At 42.0% G+C, this 14,442-nt stretch overlaps 1 protein-coding gene across 1 annotated transcript in view; it reads left to right on the forward strand.

Annotated features, from left to right (window-relative positions):
* CRYZL1 (crystallin zeta like 1) overlaps nucleotides 1-14,442 on the forward strand; it is a 46,514-nt gene that overhangs the window by 17,665 nt on the left and 14,407 nt on the right. Inside the window, exons 4-9 of the mRNA XM_063442670.1 lie at nucleotides 148-225; nucleotides 1,864-1,936; nucleotides 7,367-7,411; nucleotides 8,932-9,000; nucleotides 9,223-9,356; nucleotides 9,535-9,646. Coding sequence (XP_063298740.1) covers nucleotides 148-225; nucleotides 1,864-1,936; nucleotides 7,367-7,411; nucleotides 8,932-9,000; nucleotides 9,223-9,356; nucleotides 9,535-9,646 — 511 coding nt within the window. The remainder of the gene's footprint in view (nucleotides 1-147; nucleotides 226-1,863; nucleotides 1,937-7,366; nucleotides 7,412-8,931; nucleotides 9,001-9,222; nucleotides 9,357-9,534; nucleotides 9,647-14,442) is intronic.

Consider the following 14,442-nt stretch of genomic DNA (forward strand, 5'->3'; position numbering starts at 1 on the left):
TAAGAAATATATCCAGTTTGCTACAAAAAGTGAGGAAATGGTTCTTGTGGACTTTTCCATCTTTATATTGTTGACGTCCTTTTTGTTCTGCTTTGTGCTTACTACGTGTTCTAGTATAGCTTATTGTCTTCTCTTCCTCCATGCCAGGATAATGTCTCACCTCCCAGCGACTATCATGTCAAACTTCAAGTGAAAGCTTGCGCATTGAGCCCTATTAATACAAAGGTAATTAACACAGCCTGAAAGATACGAATGATCTGCACACATGGCAAACACTGATGTTTTCATCAGATCATAAATAATTCAGCGATCCTAAGATAATTAAGAAGAGATTAGGACATATGTTTTATATTACTGCACGGTATTGCATGAGCGATCTGAACACCATGCTTTCCAGCTGAGATAGATCTATCTATGTAGTAACACAGTGGAGCATGTATTACTGTTTAAAGATAGAAAACAAATGTTTTGTTGTAGTGAGAAAAGTAAAAGCGACACAATTATTTTTGTAAAAAATACAGCCCTTGTTCCATTCAACAAGTCACTCTTTTTACTTAATCCAGTTTAAAAAAAATAAGGTATGAGCAGAAATACTAGTTCTACATCTTCTAATTTAGTGTTTCCCAAAACAGCCCTCAAGACTTACAAACAGTCTGGGTTTTGTCAGTATTTCCATTGGAATAAAACAGGGAAATACATCAATCCTGGATTGTTGGTGGGCCATGGTTTAGGAAACACTGAGTTTGTTTTCCCCACAATCCATCTACTGGTGAATCTTCCCCAACATTTCATGAAGCAAAGCAAGCAAAAAGAACACCTACAACAGAAAAATAATAAAATCAGATTGCTTTACATGAGCATAAGGTGAAAGCTTTAAGGTGGAACTGAACTTCCCCATTCTAAATATATGCTGAGTAGACATGTACAATTTGTTTCATTCCGAATGTACATTTGGACAATTTCGTGCAATTCGGATGCTTACGAATTGCCGAATTTCAGAAGTGGGTCAGGGTTAGAGTTTACGGTTAGGGGTAGGGTTAGGGTCCGAATTACCGAAGTTCTGAATTGCTGAAGTCACGAATTTCGGAAGTACCAAACCGAATGCCATTGGTCTGTTTTGACGAAGCAGACACTTTTTTTTCTTACCTGAATTTGCGAATCGAACCAGATTTTGTGCCCATGCACATCTCTAATGCTGAGACAAAGTAGGTGACTACTTGGTCTCAGTATTTCTCTGAGTCCTGAGACTGGAGTTACTGCCGTCAAGCTTGTCATTTCCAGCTGCAGGAACTTTAGTTCTTTCTATGGAGGATCCAGTGGTCTTGCGGGTTCCTCCATAGACCTCATGCTGTACTCTCGTGCATGGGGAGGTGGACCTACAGAAATGGGGACAGAGACACTAGCATTGGGAATACAGATTTGTGTTCCTTTTAACCAGAAATGTAAGCAGATACCTTTAGATTTTTGCTGAGTGTAGAATTCTAAAAACAGTTGAACTTCTGTTTTTATTGTGTATTTCCTAAAACTCAGAAACCGCATTGCAGCAGATATGCTAAAACAGAAAGTGCTGAATTTCTTGAGTACTGATACTGGCATATGTGCAGATTTATGAACTTTTTCAAAATAAATAAAATGTAATTTGAGAATCAATTCAAGATGTTTCCCAGATTAAGTGGTCAGCTCCAGTGTGTGACATCTCCCCTAAATATTATGGAAATTTAAATATTATATAATTCTCTGTAATAAACATTACATGCTGGACCATTTAAAAATGATATGCATGTCTTTTGCACTTTTGCACAGGATTGTACAATCTCCTCCTTTTTTTTTTTTTTCTTTTTCTTTTTTTTTCTTTACATTTAGCTTGTATCAGAAGTGATGTTGGAAAAAGAATCTGTGCCAGTGGGAAGAGAGGTAGCCGGAGTAATAATGGAAGGTAAACTATCAACATTTTGTGTGTGTCTGTGTTCATAGACAAATACACTATATTTATTTTCAAAAACAATACAATTTATTTAACGCCTTAAACACTTCGATATAAGGACATCTACATTAGGGTAATTCCGCGCTCTCACCAGGAGTTTCAGGTATCAATGAATAGGTGGGGCTCTCCTCTATCAGCTGGGGCCACTTTTATTAGCCCAGACTTTTTAATGATTTGAAGGCATTTTAACGATTTAAAGGCATTTAAATGCCTTTGTAACGGATCGCCTGGCACCCCGACTGGGTACCTCCGTTAATGGATGCTCCTAGCGCTTCCCGAGGACTCCAAGCACTCTGGCAGACACCACAATCACCGAATCAGAGAAGCATATGAATCCTCTCAAGCCTCTGAATGCTGTAGACAGTTGAATAGTTTGACTGCACTCCTAGCAGTCAAACTGGAACAGCATGCAATAAATCCTCCCCCAATAATGAGACGACACTTCACTTTGAGGGTTAAGCAGGAACTCTGTACTGGCTCATCCAGCCTGGCTTTTATTTCCATCTCACACATACAGGCCACACCCAGGGGGAGGCATAAAATGACCAATAGTATCACGGGTGCAACCCACACATCCCCTCCCCTTAGTGTGACACATAATCCCATTATGCATACAGTTTAAAATATACTTTTTACACAACTTTCATAACTCTAAAACCATACATCACATTCACATAATACATATCCACAATCAATCCATTCAGGGGAACAACATATTAAAAAATGGCATGGATCAGACCAGGGGTTCAAAAGTTAGTAAAGTATCTTTTAAAACCCCTAGCTTTCCAGCTCAGACCGGTTTTTACAGAGCCTTCTCTGTGCTGGAGAAGTAATCCAATTATCTCCAGCACAGAGACAGACTCCATTAACCACATGGTTACAGAAAGACATAAAACACGTTAAAATACAGAAAGTTACTTTTTATCCATAACACACAGACATTTCACATATCCCCAGATAGCTGGGATCTGAGCGCACAAAACTACCGAATAGCGCGCAGATCCTATTCACACAGTACAATTGCCATGGAGCTAAAGTCTTTCCCATAGTCTTTCATTATATGAATAGGCTCCATGGTATAGCTATCTGGGTTAACACATTCACATAAAGTCTGGTCCATAGTCCAAAGGCAAGAGGCGGGCAAGCAGCCCCCTCCAAGGACACGTGGCGAGGTCGGTTTCGCCACAGGCTTCAATTCGATAACATTGTGAGCAAGGTTAAATCCCTGCTCACAGCATTAACCCCAGGTATCAATAGATACCTGAGGCTCCTGTTAGTCATCTGAGGCCATTTTTAGTAGCACCAGAATGACCGATGAGCTCTATGCAATGCTGGAAGTCAGTGCTGCAAAGAGCCCTTTAAATCCATTCATAAATCCGTGGCTGAGTGATGGCGGACAGTCTCTGTTTTTGTGGGCTGCAGGCTGCTTTAGGGAGATTCTGCGGGGTCTGAATACAGCCTGGTAGGGGCTCCCAGCCTGTCCCCAGCCGATTGTGACAAATGCTGGGCTTTGCCAACTGCCCGGCACCAATCTCTGTGAAGCCTGCTTCATTCATAATTACACAAAGTGTAATTATGAAAACTGCCAGTAGGTGGATGTCACAGACTACTATCTACCGTGGTAAATAGTAAAACCCATTTCTTATATCAGAATTGGAATTAGCTGTGGGTTACCTTGGGGTTGGGGTTCAGGTTATGGTAGGGTTAGATTTAGGGGTAAGAGTATTTAGTTAGGGTTAGAGTAGGGTAAGTGTTAATGCTGGGTATGTATTAATGCTGTTTTATGGTTGGGGATAGTATAGTGTTAAGGGTAATATTAGGGTAGGCATACAGTTAGTTAATGTGAGCATAGGCTAAGGGGTATGGTTGGTATAGTGCTAGTGTAAGGGTTGGGATAGGTTTGGAAATTAGATAAAATTAGACACATCAGCTATTTAACACTAGATGTGTAAAAATTATTATAAGAAAATTATTATTTTTTATTTTTATTATTCCCCCTCCTTTCCTATTTTTCACATTTAATGTTGTGTTAGGTATACATATAGGATATTTAATGAAAGCCCTTTCTGTCCTTTAAAAAATGATTTAACAATAATTTGCGATTTATTTTCTTTTCTTTTTTCTTTTCATTACTCTTTTCTTCCTGTGAGTCTCAAATTACTTTACAAATGTATAAAACAGACATGAAAGTTAAGAGTTTCTGATAGTCAGATGAGCTGATTGAAGGTCTGAGAAGATGTGGGTCTTTGGGTTTGTTTGTGTTTTGTATGTAAGGATGGAGCCTCTCTGAGAAAGGTAAAGAGTTCCAGAATGTGTTGGTAGCATGGCTGAATGCACAGGAACCTGAGTTTGTCTTTATTCTGGGCACCAACTGGAGGGATTTGTTGGCTGACCATAGTGAATGAGGTGGAATATACAATGTCAGGAGTTCTTTCAGGTATTGTGGGCCTAGGTTGTTTATGGCTTCGAGGGTCAGCAGGCTAATTTTAAATCTGTTTTGCATTTAATTGGAAGCCAGTGCAGGGACTGGAGAACAGGTTATGAGAGAATAAATAGTTGCGGCGCACTCAGACTACAAAGAAATATAAGAAACAAAGAAGGCTACTAAAATGCCTAACTAAGTATAAATATGGGGATTTGGTTCCACCATATGGCCATATGTTGTTAAGCCCACCACTACTTTCAAAGTACCCCATTATTAGTGCCCCCTATCCTTTCTCTGGAGAACAGGTTATGTCACAATATCGAGTTTGGTTGTCAGTAGTCCGGTTGCTGCATTTTGTACTGTCTGTAGGTGATGGAGTTCTTTTTCTGGGAGGCCCAAGTAGAGTATATTACAGTATTCCAAAAATGCATGGATTAATGTTGGCATATCATCCGGTGGGAATAATTGTTGTATGCTGGCTTTTTGTCTCAGATGAAGAATGCCGACTTTATGACGCTGAAATAGAGGTTCACTTGAAGAGAAACCCTGAAATAATGACAGAAAAAAACTATAGCTCAAATTCAAGGTTTGTCTTGGTCCAGAACATGGACAATTGCCTCCGTTCTTAAGGGGTTAAGGATGGAAGCAATTGTCCAACTTCTGAAACGAAACTTAGAATTAATGCCATGTGTTTTTGTTCCACCGTAATTTGAGGGTTTCCCTTTTAGTGCACCCATACATATTATATATTGGTTTTAAAGGACAGAAAGGGCTTTTAATATCCTACATGTATACTTAACACAACATTAGGTATGAATACAATGTTAAAATTTGGGGAAAAATACACTTTTGTTTTTACATTTTTGCTTATTTACAAATCAAGTGCAACAAATAAAAATAACTCCGTAGCTCACGTATCAGTTCTGAGTGTTTAATGTCTCATGTCTAGAATCTACATTAGTTTTTGGTACACTCCACTGTCCAAAAAAAATGAATTAAAAAAGATCTAATTAAAATCACTGTTTAGTAGTTCTGTAGAGCTGTGTTTATTATTCGAAAGGTGATGTACCAGCGCTAATTTTCCAATGAAATTTAATACCACAATTTGTGAGACGTTTAATTGACTAGCCGCTAAAACACCAGAATCTTTCATACAAGAATCTAGAAAAAAACGACTGGTGCAGCGCTACAGTGGTCTAGCATGAAAACTATTTATATATTTGTACTGTGTAGTGAAATATACAAATGTGGATAATATACCTTTAAAAGTTTCCCTACTTTGGACTCTTAGTGAAGGTATGATTTCCCCTTAAAATATAAAAAATCATAGTACAGACCGTAAATAATTTTACAATTCAAATATTATAACGACAAGTCACCACTCACAATATATGGAGCTAATAATATGAGCTCAATTTTCTCGCTTTTGGGGTCCATTGAGGCGACCCTATCCCTTCTTTGCAATTATATATATTATATTATTCACATCTGTGTTTATTTATTTTTTTCTGTGGATTGGAAGTTTGGGACATGTAATTCCTTAGTGTATAGTTAGTACCATAAAGGGTACTTAACACAATTAAACATTGAGCATTAGCTATAAATTGTGTTAACCTTTTGCATTCAATTCTTAATTTGTTTTTCCCCTCAAAATTCTTTATTTGTAAGTTTATAAGTACAACAACAACAGGGGTAAAATTAAATGTATGGGGCTGTTACAGCTAGACAACATGTTGGCAAATACAAAATCGCAGACAATAGTAGTGGTACATTCGTTTATAGGAATTTTAAACTTCCGAATCATCAGAATGAGTATGAGCTTGGTGTCCATCAGCCATGGCTTGTTAGTTGGCCAAGAGCCATGACCCTGGCCATAGACTACTGGGTAAATATGCTGAAGTGTAAGGCTATCGCTAAGGGAGTCCTCACAAACTAAACTAAGCTGAGGTTAGGTCCTGTGTGCTATGTATGACAATAGGTAGGTTAGAAAAAACAGAACCAAAGCAATGGTCATTCAGGTGCTGCATTCTATGAGAGCAGTTGTTAATTGGTAGCCCATGCATCAGATGTTCATAGGATGATAGGAGTGATTATAAGTAAGAACTGAGTGTGTGAAAAGGGAGGGAGAAGGCATTTGCGTCATATAACACGACTACTAGTAGGGTTTTGAGTGCCCGCCAACTAAGTCCCTAGGACAGGTAAGAGGTAGGATAACATGATAATGGAGGGGAAGGGGAATGTCTTCATTAAGGCAGTGGGTCATCCATGCCGCCACTAGTTTTATTCAAGATAAGATAAATGGAGGTATAGCTACCACGGAAGGGAGGTATCTCCTTCAAGCCAGGGGTCCCAATATTTATGGAAGGATTTAAAGGTATCATGGGTTTGGGCTGTTAATTTGTCTATTTCAATACTATCCCGAATTTTGTTACCTATCGTCAAGAAGGAGGGGATCTTTGAGGTGGCCCAAAGTTTTGCTATCACCCGTCTGGTAGCTAAGGCAATTCTTGCCACTAGTTTATTTTGCAATGCTCTTTTTTTCTTTTTTAAATTTTGAAATCACATTCCAGAGCACACGTTACCCTTTTATGAAGCAGATGTAAAGGGCAGAGCTTTTAGAAAATTACTTAAAAAAACCAAAACCTAAACAAAGCTAAATATAGCTGTGCGTATTGCCACTTATACTTTTATTTTTCAGACCTTTCACTTACTTGTTTAAATACAGCGGTTTATAAAACATGATAAATCCTGGAAAGCGACTGCTTCCCTTTAAATCAACTGGCAGATTTGCCCCATTAGTCTGTATCCTGGTTTTGTCAATAACTGTTCAAAATAAAGTGTAATCTTATATCCATTAGTCTTAAGTCTGTGCTTTTGTTAAATGTTACATTTTACACTTGTGCAATTCCCTGTAATAGATTTTGGATTTTAATTATGTTCTGCATTAATTCTTCTAGTTGGATCCAAGGTATCCTTTTTTCAGCAAGATGATGAAGTGGTGGGTAAGTTTGCTGCAAAATCCACGTGGACGTGACAGTAAATTTTGTGATTTAATAACCAGTGGATTTATTCACAAAGACTGAATTCAGATACACTGACAACCAGGTGGCAACATTAAATCCACAATAGCCAAAAGAGCTGTTATTTTTCGAACACTGCTCTGGCCTAAGTTTTGCAATTTTGTTATCAAATCACAGCAGTTCACATCTGAACCTTATATGCTACATGTATGGATGGTAATTAACTTACATGTTACACCGTGCTGTGACTTTTCCATGTCCTCCTGTAGTGTGCCCAAACCTGCATAGTGCTCCATCTGCAGACATGTTTGTGTGTTGACTGATCGTGGCTATTGGCTGCTGATTCTTGCCACTCACCGTATACTACACATTTTACAGATTAATGTGCACAGCTTATCAATGATTGTATTGCCCACACGCTGCTATAAATGTGTACAATGATGCCTGGTTTGCATAGCAAGACATAGCCCACAAACTGTGCCTGGGAATTACTGGTGCAAAGACACTGGTGGGCAGACATTATCTCCCCCATAGCTAGCACCAGCAAAATGAATGGCAACAGTAACTCTGCAGAGCAGTTCTCAAGAAAGTAGGAGAGCAGAGTCCAGTTACTATTAAAGGGACACTATAGTCACCATAACAACTACAGCTTATTGTATGTGTTCTGGTGAGTATAACCATTCCCTTTAGGCTTTTTGCAGTAAACACTGTCTTCTCAGAGAAAAGGCAGTGTTTACATTACAGCCTAGGGACACCTTCACTGGCCACTTCTCAGATGGCTGCTAGAGGTGCTTCCTGGGGCAGTGTTGCACACTGTGACTGCCATTCAGAGTCTCCACCCTCTTTCATGGAGACCCTGTACTTTCCTCATAGAGATGCATGGATTCAATACAACTCTATGAGGAGATGCTGATTGGCCATGGCTGTGTTTGGCTTCCCCTGATCTGCCTCCTTGACAGTATCATCCAGTCCTATGTGAAAGCATTGTGATTGGCTCAGAACAAGACTTCTGATGATGTCAACCAAGCAGGCAGATCAGTTGTAGAGCCAGCAGCTGCAGACTTGAACAAAAATAAGATTTTACTATATTTAAGAGGCCAGGGGGGCTAGGTGGTGGTTTTAACACTATAGGGTCAGGAATACATGTTTGAGTACCTGATCCTATAGTGTTCCTTTAAAGATATTAGTGTCCGAGGACTAAAAAGGACATTTTAAAGTAAACTATCTACCTTGAAATTTTACTCAGAAACTCTCCAGATTAGATCAACATGTTGTGCACAATCTTACTTTTCTATTGGTCCCTCGTTTCAGCTATACTTCTATTATTGTAAAGAGACAATCTTAAGATCTGTGTGCACACTCGGACAGAAAATAACCCATCTCACTGTGTATTCTGATTTTAAGAAGTCTCAGTACTTGGTAACATTGATTATCCCAGAAAGCTGTGCCATGATCATGTGTTCTGTATATCTGATCTATCATTGCTTACTTCTGTCTTGCAGGCATTTTACCATTGGACTCCCAAGAGTCTGGGCTCTCTGAAGTACTCTGGATTCATGAGCATAACTTGGGTAAACTCCTCAAACAAATTGTGTTTGAAATCATTTTTCTTTCCGTATTCACCCTGGCAGACTTTTTCTCTGTAACTGCTGCAATATTAAACATGCATATGTGAAATAAAATTGAAGGTTTAACATATAAAATGTATTACCTCTAAATTGTGTAATTTTGTTTTTAAAACCAGTAATTATTTGCATATTTTGCCAATTTTGATTTCCTTCTTGTTTTACCAGTACTCAAACCAGAGAAGATTAGCTGGGTGGAGGCTGCGGGCGCAGTTCGTGATGGATTGAGTGCGTACATTGCTCTCCATTTTCTTGCCCACCTGGGGCCTGGGAAATCTGTGTTAATAATGGACGGAGCAAGTGTATGTATTGCCTTTTAATAATTAGTTCTTCAACAGTGTTCTCAAAGAATTGTGGTTAAACATTTAGAAAATATATATTTTTAATTTCTAAGAGTACCTAAATGTGTGTTGCTTATTTTTTGTTTGTGCCATTTGTTTCATACATCTTTTAATTTTATTTTTATTTTAACTTGCATAGCCGTTTGGGGCCCTTGCTGTGCAGTTATCTCAGCATATCGGAGCGATGGTAATTGCTACAGCTTATAACGATGAGGATAAACAGTACTTGGAGAAACTTAAGCCATCTCTAGGTGAGTTCAATATAATTACCAGATTTTACTAATTTCATGACGTAAAGTCATGATTTTATAAAGGACACGGAGGCTCCTATTATGCTATTCTCTTTCTTTTATTCCTCAGCAGCAAAAGAGAGAAATACTGTAAATATTCAACAAAATTTAAATAATAACATAATTTACCCCAAAGGGTTAACCATATATAACACATTAACCAATGAGAGTGTCCCTATCCTAATAATGTCCCATGTGACCTTAAGCCACTCCTCTTTCTTTTGATGTTGTCGATGAACACTTCCTCAAAGAGAAAAACGATGTAGTCAATAAAGTGAAGAACCGTGATTTCCAGAAACTTATAGCAACGGGCTCCAGATGAAACCGACAACCTTCTGCTTGAATTTGTATGGGCAGGCATGGACCAGAATGACAACCCAATTAGGAGGCTGTAAAACAAAGAAATGAAATGGTAAAATACGTTCTTGGATCTTATTTCCATATTATATTCCGATCCTATCTACCAAAAATCAATTTGTCATTTCAGTACTAGTCATCAGGTGAAAGAATAAATCACATTATTACACAACTCGTGCCCCATTACATCACAGTATATTCACAGGGAGGGCGTCACTTACCTGGATTGGGTTGGATAATACTCGCCTCCGTGTCCTTTATAAAATCATGACTTTATGTCATGAAATTACTAAAATCTGGTAATTTTATTAAAGAACACGGAGGCTCCTATTATGCTAGTTCAAAGCTGCGTGATCACTGAAGTGGAAAAATGAGAAATTAGTCGGAAATAACATTCTCAGAACGTAGATTCTCTGGACCAATCAGCTGCACGGAGGAGGTCTTCTAGCCTACCACCTAGAGAAACGGCTTTTGATGCCATAGCACCCCTTACAGAATGTGCTCCATACGTGGAGGTATCAATGCCCGCCGACTCCATGATCCATTTAACCCAGCGAGATATGGTGATAGTAGAAACCGGATGGTGAGGTTGTCGGAGTGCCAGAAACAGATCTGGATTCCTCGAATCACGAATCGAGATGGTCCTTGCCTCATATTCCTTGAGGCAGGCTACTGGACATAACGTTATGTGGAAGGGCTGAGTAGAATACTGATGTAATGGATGTCTTCGTACGTCTCGATATGTTGAAGGAGACTCCTTCTGGTGTAAACGAGCGTGCCGTGAGGAGATTAGACACAATAGCGTAACCAACTTAGTAGTGAGTTGTTTGATCGAGAGTTCCTAATTTCTTGTCCAATTTTCGAAACGTCTGAGAACTAGGCCAACATCCCATAAGGCTGCATATTTAGGTCTTGGTGGGCGTGCATACTTGATGCCACGTACAAGTCGACACACCACTGGGTGCTTTCCTGCTTGGAGTCCATTCCAGCCTTGATGGCCTGCCGAGATCGGTGATCTATACAAGTTAATTGTATGATATGCCAGACCATAGTCGTAAAGTGAAGTCAGGAAACTCAGAACCTGACTCACATTTGCAGATATGGGATCCATTTGTTGTTCCATGCACCAACCATTCCATGCGTTCCAGGCATGTAGGTACGACTTCCTTGTTCCTGGGGCCCAAGCTCCTGCCAGGAGATCCAGAGTTGCCTGTGGAACATTTGGGATGTAATAGGGTCCCCTGAGAGGAGCCATGCCAAGAGTTTGAGCTGTCCCTGAAGTAAAAGGGGGTGTGAGTTGCCGTATGAGGTCGGTTGTCACCGGTAGTAATCTCGGGAGATCTATGGACCAGGGTTGAGACGTCCAAAAGGGGGTTATGAGGTTCAGGGAGGTTCGGTGACATCTGAGATGCAGTAGAGTTTGTGCGATGAGGGAGAAAGGAGGGAAAACGTAGTGGCAGGCTTTCGGCCATGGTTGGAGGAAAGCGTCCGTCACTAGAGCTTCCGGATCCGGCCTCCAGCTTAAGAATTTTGGCAAATGTGTGTTCCAACGTGACCGAAGAGATCGATGTCCAGGAAGCCCCAAAGTGGTTGTAAGTGGCTGAAGATGACCGGGTTCATCCGCCAGTCGCTGGCATCTCGAAGGTGTCTGGAGTTCCAATCCGCCACTACGTTGGACAAACCCCCGGAATGTACTCTGCTTGTACCGAAATGTTGCGGTCCAGACAGAATTGCCAGAAATCTTTCGCCAGTTCTGCTAGTATTGTTGACCTCGTGCCCCCGAGGTGGTTGATATGCCGGACCGCTGATATATTGTCCATGCGTAATAGAATGGAGCAGTTGGTCGATATACTTAAAAGACTCCGTAGAGCAAACTATCCTGCTAGCAGTTCTAGGTAGTTGATATGTAGTTTCTTTTCCTCTAGGGACCATTTTCCTCCGGTGGAGATAGCTCCACAGCGCGCCCCCCAGCCGAGTATGCTTGCATCGTATTCCACTATGATGTCTGGGGTGGTTCCCGAAGATTGCTCGGCCGTTCCATGCTTCCATGTGTTGTAGCCACCACTTGAGTTCCTCTTTGGCGGTGCAGTCGAGAGGAACAGACTCTAAGTATGAATGCCCTGAGCGAAGGTATTTGGCTTTCAGTCGTTGGAGTGCCCTGTAGTGCAGAGGCCCAGGGAATATGGCTTGGATTGACGCTGAGAGGAGGCCGACAATCCTGGCCAGTTGTCTCAAGGTAAGAATGGGACATGCTAAAGTCCACCTGATTTCCTTTTTGATGGATTTGACTTTGGCTTTCGGGAGTAGGAGTGCTCCGTTCACAGCATCTATAGTGAATCCCAGGTATTCTATTGACTGAGAGGGTTTGGTGACCGACTACTCCCAGTTGATTAGAAACCCCAGGTTTTCTAGTAGAGTCCGCGTCCATGAGAAATGTTCGTGGAGCAGATGAGGGTCTTGCGCCATTATGAGGATATCGTCCAGGTATATTATGAGTCGAACTCCTCTGCTGCGTAGGAGGGCGACCACTGGTTTCATGAGCTTCGTGAAGCACCATGGTGCCGACGGTAGGCCGAACGGTAGGCATTTGAATCGCCATAAGGTCTCTTCCCATTGGAATTGTAGGACGTTTTGGCACTCTTCGGCCATCGGAACCGTGAGGTACGCATCCTTCAAGTCGAGCTTGACCATCCAGTCCCCTGTAAGCAGGAGATCTTAGAGAGTGGATGCCTTCCATCTTGAAGTGGTGGTATGTGACAAACCTGTTTAGGGGTTGTAGGTTGATGTCTGGACGGACGCCTCCGCCCTTTTTGGGAACCAGGAAGAGGTTGCTTAAGAGAGGGAGGACTTCTGCAATAGCGCCCTTGGAGGCTAAGGCTTGTACTTCTTAAGATATTAGGTATTGGTCGTGAGTGGGAAACACCATGCGGTTGGGGGGTTGTATTTGAACAGGGTAGTGTACAAAATCTATAGAGCATCCCTGAACAGTGTGAAGGATCCATGCATCTGCAGTGGGCTTGCGCCATGCAGTGACAAAATGACAGTCTGCCCCCTACCATAGTTAGCGTTGCCAGATGTCGAGGTATAGAACTTACCATAAGGTTGTCGGCCATAGGAAGAACCTCTGGGTCCCCGAGACTGACTGTGGTAGTTCTGGGTTCAGGTGTTGTAAGCCTGGACTGTATGGGGCCTCGGTAGCCCCGGTAAGAACCCCGGGGTGCTCGGCCGGGCTCACGGCCCTGATATCTGCCGGCCCCGCCAAAAACTCTCTGGTGGAACACTCGTTTCATGTTGGCCTGAGCTTTATCAAGTGCCGTAAAGGTGCCTACATATGTGCCTAGCTCTTTAACAAAAGTATCTCCAAATAGGAGGGCTTTTGCCTGGGGTCCAGGCTCTGAAATAGCTAGGTTCACTAGCTTAGGTTCTACTTTTATCAAGATTGCCTTGCGCCTTTCTGTGGCTACCGCCGTATTGGCGTTGCCCAGCAGGCATACGGCTCGCTGGATCCACCCCCTGAGTGCCTCTAAATCCACCGGGGTACCACCTGTTATTGCTCCTTCTACCATGTCGAACATTTTTGCAATTGGCCCTAGGATATCCAGAACCTTGTCCTGGCAATTCCGCCAGGCAAAATCCAGGCCCTTCTTGGCTTTCCAGCCTGATTTCCCCAAGAATTGGGCAATTTTGGGGTCTACGTCCGGGGTGGCGCATGCCATATCTGGAATAGTGGGGTGTGGGCTTTCCGCCCGCAGTTTGCTCCGTGCCACCTTGTCGAGTGGTTTTCTAATACGAGCAGCGATATATTTTGCAACGTGCTCTAGGGGATACCACTCTGAGGATCTCGGGTGTTGCCAGGTGTCGGGGTCAAAAGGTGGTTCGCCTTGCGGATCAACCAGGGCGGAGTCGTCTACTCCATCTTTGGAGTCTGCTCCCGCTCCTGTCATGGAGCTGTGCTCAGGGAGATTAAAAACTGGGGTCATAAGAGTCCTCCTCATCGGACTCGCTCTGTGCCTCCTCTTGCTCCGACTCCGATTCGGAGGATTCAATGAGGGCTCTAGCCCTTTTCCAATTCCTCACCGATTTTGCCTGGTGGGGGCTCCTTGTTGTGGTTCAACCACATGATCTGTGACAGGACGTACCCTGTCCGTCTGTATTTATCTGGAGGCATTTTCGTCCAGGTGGTGAGACTTTTTGACGGCCTTACGCCCACTAGGGGCTACCGGATTATCCTCTGGGGGGTTAGAAGTTGAGGGTTTCAGTGCCTTGGTAATTGACAGTGAGATATTGTCTGACATGGCCCCCATAGAGGTAAATATGGCCTGTGTCACGGACTTCGTCATAGCCGCGTCCAGGAGGGAATGCAACTCTTCAGAGTTCATTTGCTCCTGTGGCCCTTCAAT

Source organism: Pelobates fuscus, chromosome 1 (assembly GCF_036172605.1).
Source record: "Pelobates fuscus isolate aPelFus1 chromosome 1, aPelFus1.pri, whole genome shotgun sequence".
In the NCBI taxonomy this organism is placed as follows: Eukaryota; Metazoa; Chordata; class Amphibia; order Anura; family Pelobatidae; genus Pelobates; species Pelobates fuscus.